The sequence below is a fragment of the Podarcis gaigeae genome, assembly GCF_964106915.1.
Source record: "Podarcis gaigeae genome assembly, chromosome: 9".
Lineage (NCBI taxonomy): Eukaryota > Metazoa > Chordata > Lepidosauria > Squamata > Lacertidae > Podarcis > Podarcis gaigeae.
Window position 1 is genome coordinate 75,117,813 of NC_139685.1, and position 20,592 is coordinate 75,138,404.

General features: G+C 48.5%; 1 protein-coding gene across 5 annotated transcripts in view; it reads right to left on the minus strand.

The window, feature by feature from the left end:
• SLC4A11 (solute carrier family 4 member 11) overlaps positions 1-20,592 on the minus strand; it is a 236,541-nt gene that overhangs the window by 188,314 nt on the left and 27,635 nt on the right. For 2 of the 5 annotated variants that reach the window (XM_083756428.1, XM_083756427.1), the window contains exon 1: positions 1,613-1,943. The exons of the other annotated variants lie outside the window; for them this stretch is intronic. In XM_083756428.1, coding sequence (XP_083612554.1) covers positions 1,613-1,814 — 202 coding nt within the window. In that variant the 5' untranslated portion in view covers positions 1,815-1,943. Of the gene's footprint in view, positions 1-1,612; positions 1,944-20,592 lie in introns of those variants that run through there. 5 annotated transcript variants of the gene reach the window in all.

Below are 20,592 nucleotides of genomic sequence, written 5' to 3' on the forward strand. Positions count from 1 at the left end.
TACCATTCGTTCCTCTTTAGAAGTGACAAAATACCTTTCTGCTTTCGGTATTATGAACCAAGCTAACAAAATCAAAAGGGCCTTATATTTCAGATGTAAGATAAAAATAAATCGCTTACATAGCCCACTAAAAGCTTTGCAAGCTTGAACTTTGTATTCCTCAGGCAGCAGAGTTCAGACCGAAGAGGAAAACAGAAGTAGAGACTGATGTGCGTGCATCTGCATCCATCCAGATTCTGCATTCTTATATTTGTAAAATATAAACCAAGTCTTTGCAGGGCATTAGAAATAGAAACTGGTCCAAAGATATGTTATCTGTCAAGATCTGAGCCACAACACAGGACCAAAATAATTACTAATGTTCAGTTCTTTTTGTACAATCCCCAGTGCGTCACAGGGACACAGGTGGCGCTGTGGGTTAAACCACAGAGCCTAGAACCTGCCAATCGAAAGGTTGGCGGTTTGAATCCCCGTGACGGGGTGAGCTCCCGTTGCTCGGTCCCTGCTCCTGCCAACCTAGCAGTTCGAAAGCACATCAAAGTGCAAATAGATAAATAGGTACCGCTCCAGCGGGAAGGTAAACGGCGTTTCCGTGCGCTGCTCTGGTTCGCCAGAAGCGGCTTAGTCATGCTGGCCACATGACCTGGAAGCTGTACGCTGGCCCCCTCGGCCAGTAAAGCGAGATGAGCACCACAACCCCACAGTCGGCCATGACTGGACCTAATGGTCAGGGGTCCCTTTACCTTTACCTTTAATGTTCAGTTGGGAAATGGTGGGCTTAAGCTTTTGGTAGGAACAGGTGAAGCAGCTGATTGAAAAGCGAGTTCCTCCTTGGAACAGATGCTCTCAAGGAAATGTAAGATAAAGGTAAAGGGACCCCTGACCATTAGGTCCTGTGGCGGATGACTCTGGGGTTGCGGCGCGCATCTCACAGAACTTCTGCTTTCTGGGCTGCAAAGAATGAAAGGAGCAACGAAAGTGCCCCAGTTCAAGTGGGTTATATAAAGCTTCCTTCGTTCAAGGCAGAATACGTCAACAGATGCTCGGAAAGCAGCTCTCACTAAGAGAAAAACGTAAATCTCATCCAAAGCCGTATTGCCTATTATCCTGTGCAAGAGCTGAATTTAAAGCTTTGCCATCCAGGGTCTCCTTGTCAACATCTCCTTTCTCTTTCCCTCTGTGCTATTTCGCTATGACTCAAACCGAGGGAATGCATTCCTGCTATTGCCGGAGGCATCCTTCGCTAGATAAGGAGGGTAGTTATTTTTAAACGCTCAAATGTACGGAGGGACAATAAGAGGCTCCGAGTCCAAGATTTCCTGCTCTTAAACATAAAGTGCAGAGGCACGGCGCATATTCGGCAGAAGCAAAAAGGATGCTTGAAAATAGCCTTAATTGCACCTGGAAGCCACAACACAAGAGCACTCTCCTGTTGAGCACCACAACCAGAGGGGGAAAACAGAGTCATGCCCCAGTTACTGAAACACACACAAACATTGGTTTTGTTTTTCAGAACGAAAAGCATGTCACTATTTTTTTGTTCAAATTACTTCTCTCTCTCTCTCATGCACTCACACACAAATATTGAAAAATGGGAGGGATTTCACTTTACCCGATATTGTCACGAACATCGTGTCAGGGAGCGCTGGGACCCACGGCGCATGACGGTTGCAACTGGCGACCAGAGCGTGTGCCCCAAACAGCGAGAGGCAGCCTAACTTGCCAAGCCATCTTCTGTGCCGAAAGATGGACCCGAGAAGCCAAGAACCGTCCTCATCTTCAGCCGATGCCCACAAAGCAGATCTGCCAGTCATGTGCAACTCAGAGCCGTGTGCGAGCTCTGCTGAATTCTACTTCCGAACATTGAAAACAAGAATTGTCAGAGCCTGGGATGTGGTTTCGAGAAACCTTCATACTTCAGAACGTCGCCTTTTATCTCGCTGTCACAGCCTTAACAGCTGAAAACACTTGGTACATGCCAGCCTCAAACGACACTGAATCAAGAAGGGGATGTGTGTCGGAAAGCATTTTTTAAAAAGAGGGTGGGAGAAAATCAGAAGGTTTTTCTTCCCCAACTCGTTGAAAGAACAGCACTGTAGGTTCTCAATTCCTCTCATTCCACATGACATATTTCATGTTAAGAAAGTGCATCGGAACTGCGCATGCTTTGCTGAAAACAATTTAGGTCTGGAGACCAGGATGGTTGCCTTCATAAACAACGATGCTGAAGTCCTGCTCTGCTGATGCATGCCGATGACATTTATGACTTAAGATCTGGTACCAATTGTTTTTAAATGAAATAAGCCTTTGTAACATAACTGTTAGGGACGCGGGTAGCACTGTGGGTTAAACCACAGAGCCTAGGACTTGCCGATCAGAAGGTCGGTGGTTCGAATCCCTGCGACGGGGTGAGCTCCCATTGCTCGGTCCCTGCTCCTGCCAACCTAGCAGTTCAAAAGCACATCAAAGTGCAAGTAGATAAATAGGTACTGCTCTGGCGGGAAGGTAAACGGCATTTCCGTGTGCTGCTCTGGTTCGCCAGAAGCGGCTTAGTCATGCTGGCCACATGACCCGGAAGCTGTATGCCAGCTCCCCGGCCAATAAAGAGAGATGAGCGCCACAACCCCAGAGTCGGCCACGACTGGACCTAATGGCCAGGGGTCCCTTTACCTTTACATTTAATGTAACTGTTGCCAGCCAACCCAAATGGGAATGAATATTGTGCCATTACTATGCTTTGCTCGCACCTGGCACCCAATATTGAAGGGCACAATGCGAAAGAACCAGGTCTGGCCTGATCCAGTGGACTTAGATTGAGACCCCGATTTCGCCTCCTTCGTCTTTTATTGCAGCAGTGGCTCACCTCTGAGCCTCCCCACGTGGCCGGACTACAACTTCCATCATCCTTGGCTACTAGCCCATGCAAGTGGGGGGTGATGGGAGTTGCATTCCAGCAACATCTAGAGAGCCATGTTAGTCACACACACACACACACACACACACACACACACACACAGTATGAGCTTCAGCTCTATCCTACACCACTTTGTCAGCTTCTACCATGGCTTCTACTATGAACAGGGCTGGCCTACAACTTCTTTAAAGAGCTGGGCCTTTTCTGTGGTGGCCCCCCAGTTGTGGAACGCTCCTCCCAGAGAGGCTCACCTGGCACTACCATTACACGTCCTTAGGTTCCAGGCAAAAACATTCCTTTCCCCCCAGGAATATTAAATAATCTATAGCCTGTGAAAGTGTGCTTGACTATTTTATCATTATTATGCTATCTCTCAGTATGTCTTTTATTATGTTTTTATCACTGAAGTTCTGCAATGTGTTTGGAATGTTGTACACCACCCTGGGATCTTTTGATAAGGGCAATATATAAACTGAATAAATATAAATGAACAACAGCACACGACTGCCAGCAAATCACACGGATCCTTGGACTACATAATACATTCAGATTGTGTTCTGCTAGAGGCAAGAGCGCAGAGTGCTTGTGGTTCTGGGGAGTGAATGATGGCAGCGATCGCTTGAGCACCATCAACTGTTTTAAGTGAGGAACTATTTAAATGCACTCTGAACGGCTTGACACTCCGGAATCAAAAGCTCCCATGAATGCAGAACAATCCCACTTCTGTGCAAGCTCAGCCTAAAGCTGAAACTTCCAGAAATAAAAAATTTAAACCCTGTGGGTTCGTTTAAGTCTCACCACGACAAAACTCGTCTACACAGGATTTTGCCATCAAAGCTCTTATGGGCCAAGCATGCTTTTCCCCTATGGAAGATGAATGCCAGCTATTGAGCAGTGAACTGATTTCATGCTAATTCAGAAATGGGGAGAGCGGCACGACATGGGCAGCAGAGGACTCTTTGGGACTGGGGGGTATTGGTTGTTCTCGTTGACGTTGTGCCATGCATTTTTGTGGTTTTACAGTGTAAATCACCCTGTGATCTTCTGGTGAAGGGTGGAATATAGATATTATCTTAACAAAAAGGAGTGCCAGAACTCGCCATGAACACCTCTCCTGTAATCTTAGAATGGCAATGGCACCCACCTGAGAGGTGCTGGAACTAAGGGGCTTCACCGATCAAAACCAAGGCTGGGATTGTTGAGAGAAGGCAACAGAAAGCAGAGACTGCAACCAGCATGAAACCAGTGTGCTGTGTCTGCCCTGCCGAGGCTCATGAAATGCATTCCTGGTAAACAGACACATTTCGTAGAATATTAGAATCATCGTCTAGTAGAGCTGGAAAGGACTCCAACCTGACCTAAATTTGTATTATGACTCAGTCTGCTTAGATTGGTTGAAAGAGTGGATAACGTTACAAGATGGAGACCTATTGGATTTGGAAGGGTTTAACAACCGTTATGGGTGGCATGCTTATTTAGGATATGAAAAGGTGAAAGTCCACAGGGGATTTCTTAATCACATCATAAGGAAACCAATATATAGAGTATGGGTAAAATACAAGGAATTACTGGAACCTAAGACACCCTGGAGGGATGCGAGTGGCGCTGTGGGTTAAACCACAGAGCCTAGGACTTCCCAATCAGAAGGTCAGTGGTTCGAATCCCCGCAACGGGGTGAGCGCCCGTTGCTCGGTCCCTACTCCTGCCAACCTAGCAGTTCGAAAGCACGTCAAGTGCAAGTAGATAAATAGGTACTGCTACGGCGGGAAGGTAAACGGCGTTTCCACGCGCTGCTCTGGTTCGCCAGAAGCAGCTTAGTCATGCTAGCCACATGTGCGCCGGCTCCCTCTGTCAGTAAAGAGAGATGAGAGCCGCAACCCCAGAGTCGGCCATGACTGGACCTAATGGTCAGGGGTCCCTTTACCTTTACCTTAAGACGCCCTGGTGGATTTCACCTTTAGAAGTGATAATGGTAAAAAAGAAAAACATGGAATAAAATTGGGCTATATATAAGGATTTACTAAAGGAAAAAGGACTCCAAGCGTCCTCTAGTCCAACCCCCTGCAATGCAGGAATCTCAGCTAGATCATCCATGAGAGATGGCCATCCAACCTCTGCTTAGAAACCTCCAACGAAGGAGAGTCCACCATTTCCCAAGGAAGTCTGTTCCACTATCCAGCAGCTCCTACCGTCAGAAAGTTCTTCCTGACGTTTATTATTATTATTTATTGAGTTTATATACCGCCCCATACCCTGAGGTCTCAGGGCGGTTCACAGAAAAGATGACAACATATATAAACAGAATAAAAACAACAACCTAATAACACACACAGCCCAGAAAAGAGCCACATTTTAAAAGGGCATCAGATGTCAAACTGATCAACCAAAGGCCTGGTTAAAAAGAAACGTTTTTGCCTGGCGCCTAAAGGTGTATAATGTTGGTTTCTGCTTCCTTCACTGTGCAGCGAAGTGCTTGTCACGAGACAGGTGTTTACATTCCACAGTCAGCGTACTGTTGGGCTTCCCATGGGAAAGGGAGACTGGATGTGACGTACACTGGTTTCCTGTTTTTCTCAGTTCTCTCTGTGTTTCCGAAGAGAGAGGATGCTTCTCTGCTCGCAGCAGAAGCAAGATGCATGTATGTAATCTCTCAGCTTTGAAGTGTAAATAAAGTAATGTAGAGTATGTGGCACGTACTGCTCATTATTCCACTGCGTAAAAGACTCTGCAAAAACAACAGGCACCAGGCGAACTTCCCTAGGGAGAGCATTCCACAGACGGGGAGCCACTGCAGAGAAGGCCCTGTTCTCGTCCTGCCACCCTCCTGACCTCTTGAGGAGGAGGCACTCAAAAAAGGGCCTCAGAAGATGATCTCAGGGTCTGGGTAGGTTCATATGGAAAGAGGCGGTCCTTGAGGTATTGCGGTCCTGAGCTGTTTAGTCCTTCCTTGTAAGGTAAAGGTAAAGGTAAAGGTAAAGGGACCCCTGACCATTAGGTCCAGTCATGACCGATTCTGGGGTTGCGGCGCGCATCTTGCTTTATTGGCCAAGGGCGCCGGCATACAGCTTCCGGGTCATGTGGCCAGCATGACTAAACCGCTTCTGGCGAACCAGAGCAGTGCACAGAAATGCCGTTTATCCTCCCACTGGAGCGGTACCTATTTATCTACTTGCACTTTGACGTGCTTTCGAACTGCTAGGTTGGCAGGAGTTGGGACCGAGCAACGCGAGCTCACCCCGTCGCGGGGATTCAAACCGCCGACCTTCTGATTGGCAAGCCCTAGGCTCTGTGGTTTAACCCACAACGCCACCCGCGTCCCTTCCTTGTACCTTGAAGCTATTGGTTTGAGTCCTAGCCCCCAGAGCAGGAGTAAAAAAAAAGCTTGTTCCCTCTTCCATGTGACAGCCCCTGAGATACTTGAACATGGCTCTCAGTCTCCACTTTTTCAGGCTAAACAAACCCAGCTCCTTCAACCGTTCCTCATCAGGCTTGGTTCCCAGACCCTTAATCATCTTGGTTGCCCTCCTCTGCACACCTTCCAGCTTGTCGGCATCCTTTCGCAGTTGCAGCTCTTGGAGCGTGTCCGCGAAGACACTCAGCGCATCATGATAACCATCAAATGCACATGCAACAGAACACACTTCGAAACATGATACCTGAAGGCAGCTGTGCAAGACCTTGGCACGACTGTGCTCAGAGATCATCGAAACAAGGTGTGGCTGACTTCTAGCAGAAGAGAACGCCCTGGACTGCAATGACAAACTCGCTGCCCCCATTTATTAAAATGGGCGTCTTTTGAATAGTATCGTCAGGTGCTTATGGGACAAGTTCTTGCAACAGTCATTAGCAAACCTGAAAGTTGTTACTATGCGCCGATGCTATTTAGTCTTCCTCGTGCCTCGCCCCACCCTGAAGACTTGGGCAAGGAAGCTAATGCCCTACTGATGTCTGGGGAGCGGCGGGAGGAAATAACCCCATATGTTTAGGAGTCAAAGTAGATTTGAGGCTAGTTGCTCGAATAGAATTAATACGCACATTCCTAATTTAATGTAACTGGTACCCAAGAGCCCTGAACAATCTTGGCACCACAACAGGCAGCGAGTATTTAAAATGAAATTTTAAAAAATCTCTCCCTCCTTGCCATGATCCCAACAAAAACAGCCTAAAGGAAGACGCCATTTTTCATTGCATATTTTTAGGCGCCAGGCAAAAGCATTTCTTTTCAACCGGCCGTTCGGCGTCTATGGCCTTTTAAATGTGTCGGGGTGTGTGTGTGTGTGTTATTGGTTTATTTTGCTTTCATGTCATTCTGTATTTTTGTGTTTTCATTTTGCACTTTTTATCTGATCTTCAGACGAAGCGTGGTATACAAATCCAGCAAATAAGTAAATAAAACGTTTGCATTTCAAGGCAGAGAATGAAACTTCTTCATCGCAGGACTGTCAGTTCGAATCCCACGTTGGGCAGAAGATTCCTGCATTACAGAGGTGAAATCAGTTTAACGTCTGAAGATTAAACGGCGTCAAGCTATTTCGGCAGCGGGGGGCAGAAATCACTGACCTGCCTTAACACGAAACAAATTGATGCGAATTACAATTAAAATGAAGAGCCCTTCGCTGAATGGGGCAGTAGCTGGAGGGTGGGATTGAAGTTGCTAGGCAATAACAATTATACACTTCGACGCTGATCACAAAATCCAGAACAGAAGGACAACGAAGTGAATAGTGATTTATTAAGTGGAAGCGTGAGACAGGGTGCATTTATTGAGGAAATCATCTCTCCCCTTTCTTTTGTCTCTCCAAAGCAGATCATGAATTCCTGGGGTTTTTAATTTTTTTTCTCCTAAGTCTGCTGTATTTGTTGTCACGATGTTGACAAGAACATTTTGAAAACTCCCAAGGCTGTAGGACCTCAGATGACTCCAAAAGATATCCAAGCCTAGAATGTACTTGGTCCTCCAGCCTGGAGGGCAAATGTGGACCCCCAAACCTGTCTCTCTCTCTTTCTCTCTGGCCCTGGGACCACCCCCAGGCTGCCCCCCCCTTCCCAGACACACCCATCGCTGGCCTTTTTATACAAACCCCTTGAATGTTGTTTTTTTCTAGAATGGGATGTGTCAAACTCTGATAATGTCTCTTGCTGGCCTGAGCGAAGGATGGAGAGGGGTGTGTTAGTCAAAACCAGCCTCCTCTTGTACAAAGGTAAGCATTGCGTTCCTTGGTCCACCCCTTTTGTCTCTGACCTCACCCACCCCTGGTGTCAGGAGTTCGTGCAGGAGCCAGGCCCTGTGACCAGTAGGGCTTCGCAGGACAGGGGCCTTCCTAAGTTTGTTCTGAAGAGGCAAGGCGCGGCCGCACAGGTGAGGCCAATTGGTAACTCACTGCACCTGGTGGCAAGAGCTGGGAAGGGATATAAGGTCAGCATTTCTCTTCAGCTCTTTGCCACACCAACACTCTTCCTGCCTTGCTGCGTTTGGCTTCTTGTTCTCAAGCCTCAGACCTCGGCTTCTTGACTCCTTGCTTCTCGGCCCTCAAACCCTTTACTTCCTGACTCCTTGCTTTTCAACCCTCAGGCCCTTGACTTCATGACTCCAGACTTCATGACCCTCAGACCCTTGACTTCGTGACTCCTTGCTTCTCGACCCTCGGACCCTTAACTTCGTGACTCCCTGCTTCCTGACCCTCGGACTCCTGGCTTCTGGACTCTCGTTCCTGCTCCCTGGTTGTCAGGGAACTGCCATCGGAGCGAGAGGCGGAGGCAAGGCTCCAAATCGATGCTGGAGAAAGGCCCAGCAGGGAGAGAGGCAGCTCATCGGCTGGGGAAGGAAATCAGCGTAACACCAGGGATAAAGGGGGGCAGATGGGGGAATCGGCGAGGGGACTCCAGGATTCCTCGCCGGAGACCAGCAGGGAGAGCACGGGTCCTCCGCTGCCCACACCCACCCTGCGCAGAAGACGTCCGCACAGGGAGAGTAGGCGGAGACTTGGCGTCAAATAACTTCTTTGCTGGAAGAGGTTCAAGAAACGCCCACTGACGGATTCTGCTAGCGACTGAAACAGCCGCGAAGTGAAGGGCTGTCCAGACAGAAAAGGTTTAACCAGGCAACCTAACCCGGAGTGGCGGCAACTTACGCACGAGCAACCCCTATAACCATTACACTGGTCTACACAGGATTTTTTCATCAAAGCTCTTATGGGCCAAGCATGTTTTTCTCCTATGGAAGATGAATGTACTGATTTCATGCTAATTCAGAAATGGGAAGAGCGGCACGACATGGGCAGCAGACGACTCTTCGGGACTGGCGGGTGTTGGTTGCTCTCGTTGATGTTGTGCCATGCATTTTTGTGGTTTTACACTGTAAACCGCACTGTGATCTTCTGGTGAAGGGTGGAATATAGATATTATTATCTTTAAAAAAAAAATGGCACCCACCGGAGAGGGGCTTCCCCGATCAAAACCAAGGCTTCGGATTGTGGAGAGAAGGCAACAGAAAGCAGTGACTGCAGCTAGCATGAAACCAGTGTGGTCTGTCTGCCCTGTCAAGGCTCATGAAACGCATTCCTGGTAAACAGACACATTTCGTAGAGTATTAGAATCATCGTCTCATAGAGCTGGAAAGGACCCGCCATCTTGTCCCCGGTCCCAACGTCCTTAGCCAGGACTTCGATCGCCAGTCGACAGGACTGTGACACCTGGCATAACATCACAGAACTGGAAGGGACTCCAAGGGTCATTCAATCTAACCCCTTGCCATGCAGGAATCCCAACGCGTGGTCTCCCATCCAATTTGAAACTGGACCAGACCCTGCTTAGCTTTGAAAATGTGCCTGCAGTTTTATTGCTGCACCGCTAGGAAGGTGGCTTCTTCAAAAGCTTGCCCGCCATTTTGTGATTCATTTATTTATTTGCCCTAGTATGCCGAAATATCCACAAGTATTAATTTTGTTGGGCCTGCAATGATCCAACGTATGTACCAATAAAGCCCATTCGCAAACCCCCGCCTAAAAAAGAAGTCCTTAATGAGGTATTTCTCTTCCCAGAGGTGTTTATCACTAGTTATACTGCTCATTAATGTCTACATTCGCCTTCTCTGTAGTCGCGCAAATAACAGCCGCAGTCTCTCATCCTTTAGTTAACAGCCAGAAAAGTAGGAGACACAAATCCATCAAAGCTCTGTTCTCTTCCTACTTGTCATCTTTATGAACTCCAAGGGAATGATGTGTAGATTTAATGAGATCTTGTTATTTTAAGCAGAGGTTGGATGCTTTTGCTGATATTCTTGCATTGCAAGGGGGGTGGACTAGATGACCCTCGGGGTCCCTTCCAACTCTACAATTCTATGAAATATGGGCAAATGTATTTTTTTTTTAGTTTTTATTTACACTTTCCAAATTTATACCTATCATTAATTTCCACAATCATTTTAACATTTCGAAGTTTGACTTCCTTCTCCCTTTTTCTGCAGTTCCTTATTTTTTAATATCTTCTGCATATCCAAATTCATTTAATTCGCTCATTTAATTACCTAAATATAAACTCTTACGAAACTGCGGGTTATTACGATAATCCTGCCAATGTTTTTACCTGTTTGCAATTTATCTGTAAATATTTGAAAAACCATTTCCATTCTGTTTTTGTTTTTTTTTTTAAGTTATCTTGCTTTCTTATCCTTCCGGTGAGTTTCACCATTTCTGCACATTCCGTAAGTTTTTGCATCCATTCTTCCTTTGCTGCGACTTCTGCTTCTTTCCATTTTGGGGCGAGCAGCATTCTTGGTCAAATGTAATCCAAGGATACTCTGATCATGCCATCCATCGGTCAGATCTAGATTTCCCCCCCCCCCCCATTTCCTGGTGTCTGCCCTGTGCATGCAAGGAGGCTATGGAATGAAGGAGGAGTTTTCAGTTCAGAGACTAGACCCTTTCAGATTCTGAAGCTCTCTACAAGAAGTTGCAGCCTGGAAGAGGCTGTCTCCGGAGCGTTTAGCCTCTGCCTCAGTCAACTCCCAACTTTTATCAGAGCTCGTTGCTCATTCGGAGCTGTCCGTGGTCCAGAAACATTTCTCCAGCCTTGCCTGCTTCCTGCATTTGCCTGCGTCCGTGGGAAATGACGGAGATCAGAATGAGAGTTTTTGCCCAATGTGGGTGTGATGGCCTGGGACTCGGACACAGAACCAGAGGAGTCTCGGTCTGCACCGGATCCTTTGCCTCAGGCAATCTGGGGCCTGACCCTGAAGAGCCCCAGTCTGCACAGATTCCCCTGCAACAAGCACCTGATGGGCCGAGTCAGGGGCCTGAGCCTGCCCAGGCTCCAGATGCGGGAATGACCTCGTTGCTTTCAGCTGGGCAATCACTTACAGCTGCTCCACTACCGGTTGGGTCAGGGGAGGCTGAGGCGGCCTCTGGGTCTAATAATAATAATAATAATTTATTATTTATACCCTGCCCATCTGGCTGGGCTTCCCCAGCCACTCTGAGCGGCTTCCAAAAAAATATTAAAATACTGTAATACATCAAACATTAAAAGCTTCCCTGAACAGGGCTGCCTTCAGATGTCTTCTAAAAGTCTGGTAGTTGTTCTCTTTGACATCTGATGGGAGGGCGTTCCACAGGGCGGGTGCCACCACCGAGAAGTCCCTCTGCCTGGTTCCCTGTAACTTGTCTTCTTGCAGCGAGGGAACAACCAGAAGGCCCTCAGCGCTGGACCTCAGTGTCCGGGTAGAACGATGGGGGTGGAGACGCTCCTTCAGGTATACTGGGCCAAGGCTGTTTAGGGCTTTCAAGGTCAGCACCAACACTTTGAATTGTGCTTGGAAACATAGTGGGAGCCAATGTAGGTCTTTCAAGACCGGTGTTATGTGGTCTTGGCAGCCACTCCCAGTCACCAGTCTAGCTGCCGCATTCTGGATTAATTGCAATTTCCGGGTAGCCCACTTCAAAGGTAGCCCACTGACGTCTCCCAAGCTGCAGAGACTAAGGTCTGAGAGAAGGAAAGATCTGAGTACTTGCAGGAGGAGTGCTCACCTTCGGGCGGGATGGGGAGGTGAGTCGCCTGGGGATCAGGACCGGCCGCTACCCCAACAAAGATAAAAGGCTGTTGGACCCTGCCCCAGGTTGCGGGAGCAACGTTGCTGTATGCTAGATCCTGTACTTGTCCTTACCTGGTTTCCTGCCTCGGCCCTGTTGGACTGACCCCCAGCGGAACCTTCGGATTCTGGTCCAGTCCTGGACCATCTTTCACGGGTCACCCAGCACAGTGGGGCTCCAACCCGCAATCTTGAGGACAAGAGTGTCCTGCACTACCAACAGTGCTATCCCAATTGTCGGGAAATGATCATAGAATCATAGAGTTGGAAGAGACCACAAGGGCCATCGAGTCCAACCCCCTGCCAAGCAGGAAACACCATCAGAGCACTCCTGACATATGGTTGTCAAGCCTCTGCTTAAAGACCTCCAAAGAAGGAGACTCCACCACACTCCTGGGCAGCAAATTCCACTGTCGAACAGCTCTTACTGTCAGGAAGTTCTTCCTAATGTTTAGGTGGAATCTTCTTTCTTGTAGTTTGGAACCACTGCTCCGTGTCCGCTTCTCTGGAGCAGCAGAAAACAACTTTTCTCCCTCCTCTATGTGACATCCTTTTATATATTTGAACATGGCTATCATATCACCCCTTAACCTCCTCTTCTCCAGGCTAAACATGCCCAGCTCCCTTAGCCGTTCCTCATAAGGCACCGTTTCCAGGCCTTTGACCATTTTGGTTGCCCTCCTCTGGACACGTTCCAGTTTCCAGTGTCCTTCTTGAACTGTGGTGCCCAGAACTGGACACAGTACTCCAGGTGAGGTCTGACCAGAGCAGAATACAGTGGCACTATTACTTCCCTTGATCTAGATGCTATACTCCTATTGATGCAGCCCAGAATTGCATTGGCTTTTTTAGCTGCCGCATCACACTGTTTGCTCATGTCAAGTTTGTGGTCAACCAAGACTCCTAGATCCTTTTCACATGTACTGCGATGGCGATCTCTGCATTGCAGGGTGTTGGACACTTGGGTGCCCCTCCCAACTATGATTCAACGAAACCCCCAAATTGCACCCAAACTCGGAGACAGACAGAAAGTGATCTTCTCTTTGCATGTTCTTTGCAGCAAGAACAAAAATGTGTCTGAAAGTGCAGATTCCTTAACTCCCACCCCAAGCACAGAACATGACTGCTCTCAGGCAGAAGGGAGCCAGAACTTTCTAGAAAGGCCCAGTTTTGGTTTGCATAAGCTAGGGGGTGCGGAGCCGAGGTCCAACTCGCATCAGCGTTAGCCAACGTCTAACAATTGTGGGATTAGAAGCAAGGCGGGGGAGGTTGAAATTCAATTCCATTTGCATTTAAAAGCAAACCTACCTAAACTACAGGGATGCGGGTGGCGCTGTGGGTTAAACCACAGAGCCTAGGACCTACCGATCAGAAGGTTGGCGGTTCGAATCCCCGCAAAGGGGTGAGCTCCTGTTGCTCAGTCCCAGCTCCTGCCAACCTAGCAGTTCAAAGTATGTCAAAGTGCAAGTAGATAAATAGATTCCGTTCCAGCGGGAAGGTAAATTGCGTTTCCGTGCACTGCTCTGGTTTGCCAGAAGTGGCTTAGTCAGGCTGGCCACATGACCCAGAAGCTGAACGCCGGCTCCCTCGGCCAATAAAGCGAGATGAGCGCTGCAACCCCAGAGCTGTCCGCGACTGGACCTAATGGTCAGGAGTCCCTTTACCTTTATGACAGCTATTCTCTGCGCCCCCTCCCTCAACTCAAAATAATAATGCCACACAATCTTTACTTCTGCCCTCTGTCTCCCAACATGCCACAACTGCAGCTTTCAAACTTGCTGGATTGCTTCCAATAAATATTATTTTTTCTTCCTCCTAAGAAGAGTTCTGTTAGGAAAGAGCATTGTGAGCTTTGGGTGTTTCCAGAAGGAGGCTGTAAGCACACCTTGCCCAATGCAACCAGGAAACCCAGGAATTACCGTACTTGGAATTTAAATCTGGGTAAGGAATGCATTCCTTTTTCTGGCTGCATCACCTTTTGTTTTGTATTAGTGTTGCCAAGTCAGTTTTCACTGGCATGCAGGATGTTCCTCGCCTGAAACTACCCACGGCAGCCAAGAAATCAATCCACACTAGTTCTCGAGAACTGTAAGAGAGACAAATGCACACACATATTTTGTTATAGGAAATCCTAACCGTGTGTGGTGGAAATGTGTCTGGGTCAACTGAAAAGCTCATTTTTCTTTTTCCTGATTACTTACATTGGATTTTAACTTTTGTTGGCTTGGTTTTTAAAATGAAACTGGACCTTAAAGAAGGATGGGTCCAATGTGCTCTCTGGGAACTGTTATTGTTGTTGTTGTTATTATTATTATTATTATTATTATTATTATTATTGTTGTTGTTGTTGTTGTTGTTGTTGTTATTATTATTATTTGCTAGCCCTTCACCAGCAGGCCCCAGGGTGGGTTACATTAATTTAAAATTCCAACTTGGAAACAGTTAAAATTGAATTAGCCTTATGTCAGGAACAGGGAATCTGTGTCTCTCCAAATGCAGCAGAACCACAACACCCATCACCCCTCACCGTTGGCCAGATTGGCTGGTGCTGATGGGAGCTATAGTCAGGGTAGGCAAGTAATACGTCCATTCTGGTCCGTCTTAGTTTCTCACCTTTCTCTTCTTAATTTCTCGTCTCCATATTTCCTCACCAGTTTGCAATGAAAACATATAGCTCTCATGAAAATTCATTGGTGTGAATTTATTCCAATATGCACATTTTTGCAAAGCTTCCCCCCCCCTAATATTTATGCATTTCAGTACATCGTTTTCACAAAGGCATGGACTGCCGTACATACTTTACCCTAATAAATGTCTTTAGCTTTTGCGTCTTTCTTGGTCGGAGAGCATCACTACAAAATTCAGTGAATTTCGGATGGCTTCGTGTTTGCTTCGAACAGTGTTTCAGAAAGTGTAGATTAGATCATTTGCAAAGTTAGACTGTGCATACGTAGCAGTGACCAGAGGAGAAATGACCTCTGGTATAGGATTCCTGGACAGTTAAGCCCAGTCAAAGGCGACTATGGGGTGCAGAGCTCATCTCGCTTTTCAGGCCCAGGGAGCCGGCGTTTGTCCACAGACAGCTTTCAGGGTCGTGTGGCCAGCATGACTAAACCACTTCTGGTGCAACGGAACACTGTGACGGAAACCAGAGCGCATGGAAACACCATTTCCCTTCCTGCCTCAACGTTACCTGTTTATCTACTTGAACTGGTGTGCTTTCGAACTGCTAAGTTGGCAGGAGCTGGGACCGAGCAATGGGAGTTCACCTCATTGTGGGGATTCAAACCACTGACCTTCCAGTCGGCAAGCCCAAGTGGCTCAGTGGTTTAGACCACAGCGCCAGCCGCTTCCCTAATGACCGCTGGGAGGAGCGCAGAGAGAAGAAACGCTGTGATGTTCAATTGCTGTTTTAGGGGTTGTTTTTAAAAGTCTGGAATGGATTAATCCGTTTTGCATGACTTTCTATAGGAAAACGCGCCTCGGTTTTAGAACGCTTTGGTTTTGGAACAGACTTTTGGTACGGATTAAGTTTGAGAACCAAGGTACCGCTGTAATTCCTTCTCTTCAAATAATAGCGTCGTGATATTTTTATGAAAAGGGCCATCACTGTTTTAAAAAGCAGGCCAATAATCCAGCAGCACTAGAGATTCTTTACTAGCTGTGCAGCGCTATTGTCATTTGCATGCCAAAATCACTCCCCCCCCCCCAGACTGCTGTATATTAAAACACACCAATTGTGCTCACTGCAAAGGCATCTTCGGCTATCGTTAAAGGAGGAAGCTTCCCTGCAAGGCTTTGCATTTTCATCAAAACAAGAAAGGGCACCAACTCAGCGGCATTCATTTCCTTTCTGTGGTCAGAAATTATTCCCCCGCTCCTGCGAGAACAATGGAAGTGCAAAGAGACAGCTGAGAGCCCTGTACAGGGTGTCCTTCCTTATGATCAACATTACGAAACCTCCTTTGACAAGATTTATGCGCTGTACATCTTGGATTGGTGCAATTTAAGCGAAAAAGCAATACAAAAGAACCCTCTCTTAAAAAAGAAAAAACAAACTCTTCCTCTATATAAGCAATTTTTAAAAAGCTGACATTTTGTGCACTACGCAGAATGAGCAGAGAAGGAACTATCAGTAGGGATGAATGGATCTGTCAGTCTCCGTTGCTGTTTTTCAGTTTAGTTCAGTTCTCTACATTTCTTCATTGGGTTTGCAACTTTCTCTTAACGTCCTCATAAAAATTCGCCAGTATCTTGCTGCAAATTTCTCCTCGTATATTTATTTTGGTACCTGACATGCATGTATATATTTAAGCAATATCCCCCCAATATAATGCATTTTGCATGTTGGTTTCCATAGCATACACATTTAAAAGCACACTTCCCCGTAATATATACAGTATTTGTTTGAAGAACTGTGCCACAAACTTTGGGGGAGTGCAAATTTCAGAGGGTTGCTCACATATTGTTTTGGAAGACGAGGAATATGTAGGTTAACGTTAAATGCCTAACCAAATTTATTTCCTGTCCTTAATCAGAAGGTCGGTGGTTCGAATCCCCACAACAGGGTGAGCTCCCGTAGCTAGGTCCCTGCTCCGGCCAACCTAGCAGTTCAAAACCACGTCAAAGTGCAAGTAGATAAATAGGTACCACTCTGGTGGAAAGGTAAACGGCGTTTCCGTGCGCTGCTTTGGTTCGCCAGAAGCGGCTTAGTCATGCTGGCCACATGACCCGGAAGCTGTACGCTGGCTCCCTCAGCCAGTAAAGCGAGATGAGCGCCGCAACCCTAGAGTCGGTCATGACTGGACCCTAATGGTCAAGGGTCCCCTTACCTTTTTAACGATCAAGCAATGGTTGGTGGGAGCCTGTCGAATGAGGCCAAATTATTCAGGAGCAACAACTGGTGGGTCTCTTGTGTCAGATTTTAGGAGCATGTATGCAGGGCCATCGCCCAAAGGCTTATGCTGAACAGTGTTAGAAACTCAGATATATAAGCTGGGTGCCAAATGGCTCCTTAAACCAAGGTTGCAGTTGCCAAAACGGAATGTCCGGTTGCCATTTAGGGGCAAGATGGCTCTAATGTCTTATTTTTCAAATGATGGGCTATGATTGCTTCTCAGTTAAACATCTGCCTATTTCAAATGGCAACTTTGAGCTGGGTTAAGAGCTTTGAGAACTGAATAAAAAGTTCCTTGATCCAGGGGCAGTCTACATATATATTGTCCTATTCCGACCTCTTCTTCTTAATGGTGACATGGACCATTCATAACGTAAGGCTGTTTCTCACAACTGTGAGCAGGGCAGGGGGGCAATTGTCTTAGATGAGTTATAACAATTAACTATACCATTGTTCACTGTTCCAGCTCAGGCTGCACAGAAAAAGCAATTTGGTTCCTGAAATTCATTCTGATTGTGCAAATAAAATATAACCGACAGACTTCTACAGGATGTGGTATTAATGTGTGAAAACACAGTCCCTATTTTCCAGGGACATTCCTGATTCATCCTGGTACCTCTGGATGTGAACTAGATCCGTTCCGGAACTCCGTTCACATCCTGAAGCGAACGCAACCTGTGTCTGCGCATCTGCGGGTCGCGATTCGCCGCTTCTGCGCATGCGTTTGGCGTCATTTTGAGCGTCTGCGCATGTCCGAGTGGCGAAACCCAGAAGTAACGCGCTCCATTACTTCTGGGTCGCCATGTAGCACATCCCAAAAATACTCATCCCAAAGCTACTTGAACCCGACTGTATAGTAGGCTGTCCCTGTTATTGTTGGAGAAACGTTGGAAGGTACAGAGTTATCCAGCCCCTAAGGTTTTTAAAAAATGTTTAATGTTTTATTATGTTTTTCTATATGTTAGAAGGTGCCCAGAGTGGCTGGGCAACCCGGTAAGATGGTCAGGGTAAAAATTGTAAAATTATTGTCAGAGCCACCCGAGGTCCCAGCTCACAAGAGACCAAAATCCAGTCCAAGTTATATACAAAAGGTTTTATTGAAGAACATTGTTGTCGTTACATCCAAGCTCCGTGGCTCAGCATCTGTTACCCTTAGATGTTAGAAGTCCCCTCTGAGTCAGTCCCGCCCCTGCACCAGCTTAAGAGGCTTGTACTGCTCCACCTTTTCCTCTCCTTCCTTTTCCGCAGGGTCTTCCTGCCCCCCTGTGCTCCCTCCCTCCGGGACTCCCCCGAGGCTGAGTCTTCTGACGCCTGCTCCCCCCTCCTTCGTGCTTTGGGACCAGGCTCCTCCTCAGGGCTCTCCTCATTTCCGCGCGCCTCCACATTTGAACTTGGCGCGCGTACGTTGCCTCTGACCTTCCTTTCGACCGTTACGCTACTCTCGGTACTACACTCCTCCCCTTCCGGCAGGACGTTCTGCTCCGAACTCCTTCCCCTCTCTGCTTCCTGTTCTGCTCTTTCTGACACACTGGCAACTCCACCCCCTTCACTCCGTTCCGACGGAGAGGCCGGTCCCGATCTCCAACCCCCACTGGGGATTCCCTCTTCGTTCCCCTGCTTCTGACTGCTTCCCTCTCTACTGCCCCTTGGCCTGACCGGGGGGCTCCCTTTTGGGAATCCTCGGATTCACTTGACGGACTCACTGACAACCTCGGGTCGTCGTCGTCCTCTTCCTCGTCGCCCTGGGACCCCTCCCCCTCGCTCTCTGTCCCTGAAACCCTGACATCCATCCCCCCTCGAAGCCCCCCCTTCCCCCCTCCCGCCCATCGGGTGCAGGTTGTAGGAGCTGCAGCTCTTCGGAGGTGGATGCAGGATACAGGTTGTGTACCTCCATATCCTCTGCTTGCAGTTCGGTGTATGAGTGTTCGAATTCGGGTTCTTGACCCAAAGTGTTCTCTTCTCCCTCTTCCATTGGTACCTCGTCTGGTGCTGCCGGCCAAGGTCCCGTCAGCCATTTCCTGCGCCAGTCCTCCTCTGGTTGCTCGTCCCACCAATAAGAGGGTTCTGTGTCCACCCCTGAGCACGATCCCCTGGGCAGGCTAGATTCTGGCGTTCTCTCCTCGGCTGAAGAAAAACCCCGGAAAGTACTGTCTGAGAGTGTGGGCGTAAAGAGCCAGTCATCAAAGTACTCGGCTGGCATGGGTCTATGCGGGAAAAGGGCATGGAACTCGTCTTTTAGAAGAGGTTCGTCTAAAGCGTAGCCCGGCACCCAACCGTTGGCACTGGCTGGAGTGCCCTCTGTGGCTAGAAAGTATTCTACCCCCTCTTTCCCCCATCTCGAGTCCAGGATTTCTGTGACCTCGTTGAGTGGTTCGGCCCTAGGCGCCCTCTCCCTCTCCTGTGACTTAGTGTGTAGTTGCGGGACTGTTTCAGACTCCTGAAACCTGTGCGGTGCCTTGTAGGGGGTGAGCACCGACCTGTGAAATACTGGATGCACTCTGGAACCTTCGGGGAGGGCTAGTCGAAAGGCTACAGGGTTGATCTTAGCCTCCACCTGGTACGGCCCTAACTGCCTGTGCCCTAGCTTCTTCTTGGCCAACGACTTGGCTGGCATCGCTTGGGCCGCTAACCACACCCAGTCCCCCACCTGGATCTCCTCCCCCGCTCTCCTGTTTTTGTCTGCCTGCACCTTATATGCTTGCTTGGCCAGCTCCAAATGTCTCCGCAACTCTTCGTGCACCTCCTGCAGCTCCGCTGCAAACTGGTCGGCTTCTTGCGGCACCCCCTCTCTCGGTGCCCCGAACCCCGGGAAGGTTCTGGGATGACGACCGTTGTTCGCGAAGAACGGCGTCACCCCCGTGGACGCGTGCTTCGTGTTGTTGTAGGCAAACTCTGCCATCGGCAGGTAGTCCACCCAAGCTGCGGGTCGCTGATTGGCGTAACATCTCAGGTACTGCTGCATGATCGCGTTGACCCTCTCAGCTTGGCCGTTGGTCTGTGGGTGTCTCGCCGACGTAAGGTTGATCTTGACGTTCAGGATACCTAAAAGCTTCTGCCAAAAATTGGAAACAAACTGGCGCCCCCTGTCGGACAGGATGGACTGCGGCAGCCCATGCACCTTGAACATGTGATCAATGAAGAGTTTGGCAGTCTGTTCCGCCGTCGCCACCTTTGCGCACGGAATGAAGTGCGCCATCTTGGTGAACAGGTCCACAACCACCAGTACCGCCGTCTTCCCTCTGGAGCTGGGCAGGTCAGTAACGAAGTCCAGGGCTACCCTCTCCCACGGTTGCTGTGGCGTTTCCAGCGGTTCCAACAGCCCCGCTGGCTTCTGGTGTACTGGCTTGGACCTTTGACAAGTGTCACACCTGGCGACGTAATCCGCTACCTCTCCACGCATCCGAGGCCACCAAAAGTCCCTTGCCACCAGTTCTATAGTGGCCCGCACTGGGGGCGTCGTGCAACTGCTGCAGAACCTTTGCGCGAAGCTCGTCGCTTGGCACGTAGAGGGCACCTTTGCGAGTTAGCAGCCCGTCGCGTAGTTGGAAATCTTCGCCACTCTGCACACCTCTGCGCAACTCCTCCATCTTGGACTGTGCGAACTGATCCACTTGCAACGCGCGTCGCACCGCGTCCAGATCTACTGTGATGGCAGCGCACGACCACGCCTGAGGTGCGAAAATGTGCCTGGCTGCT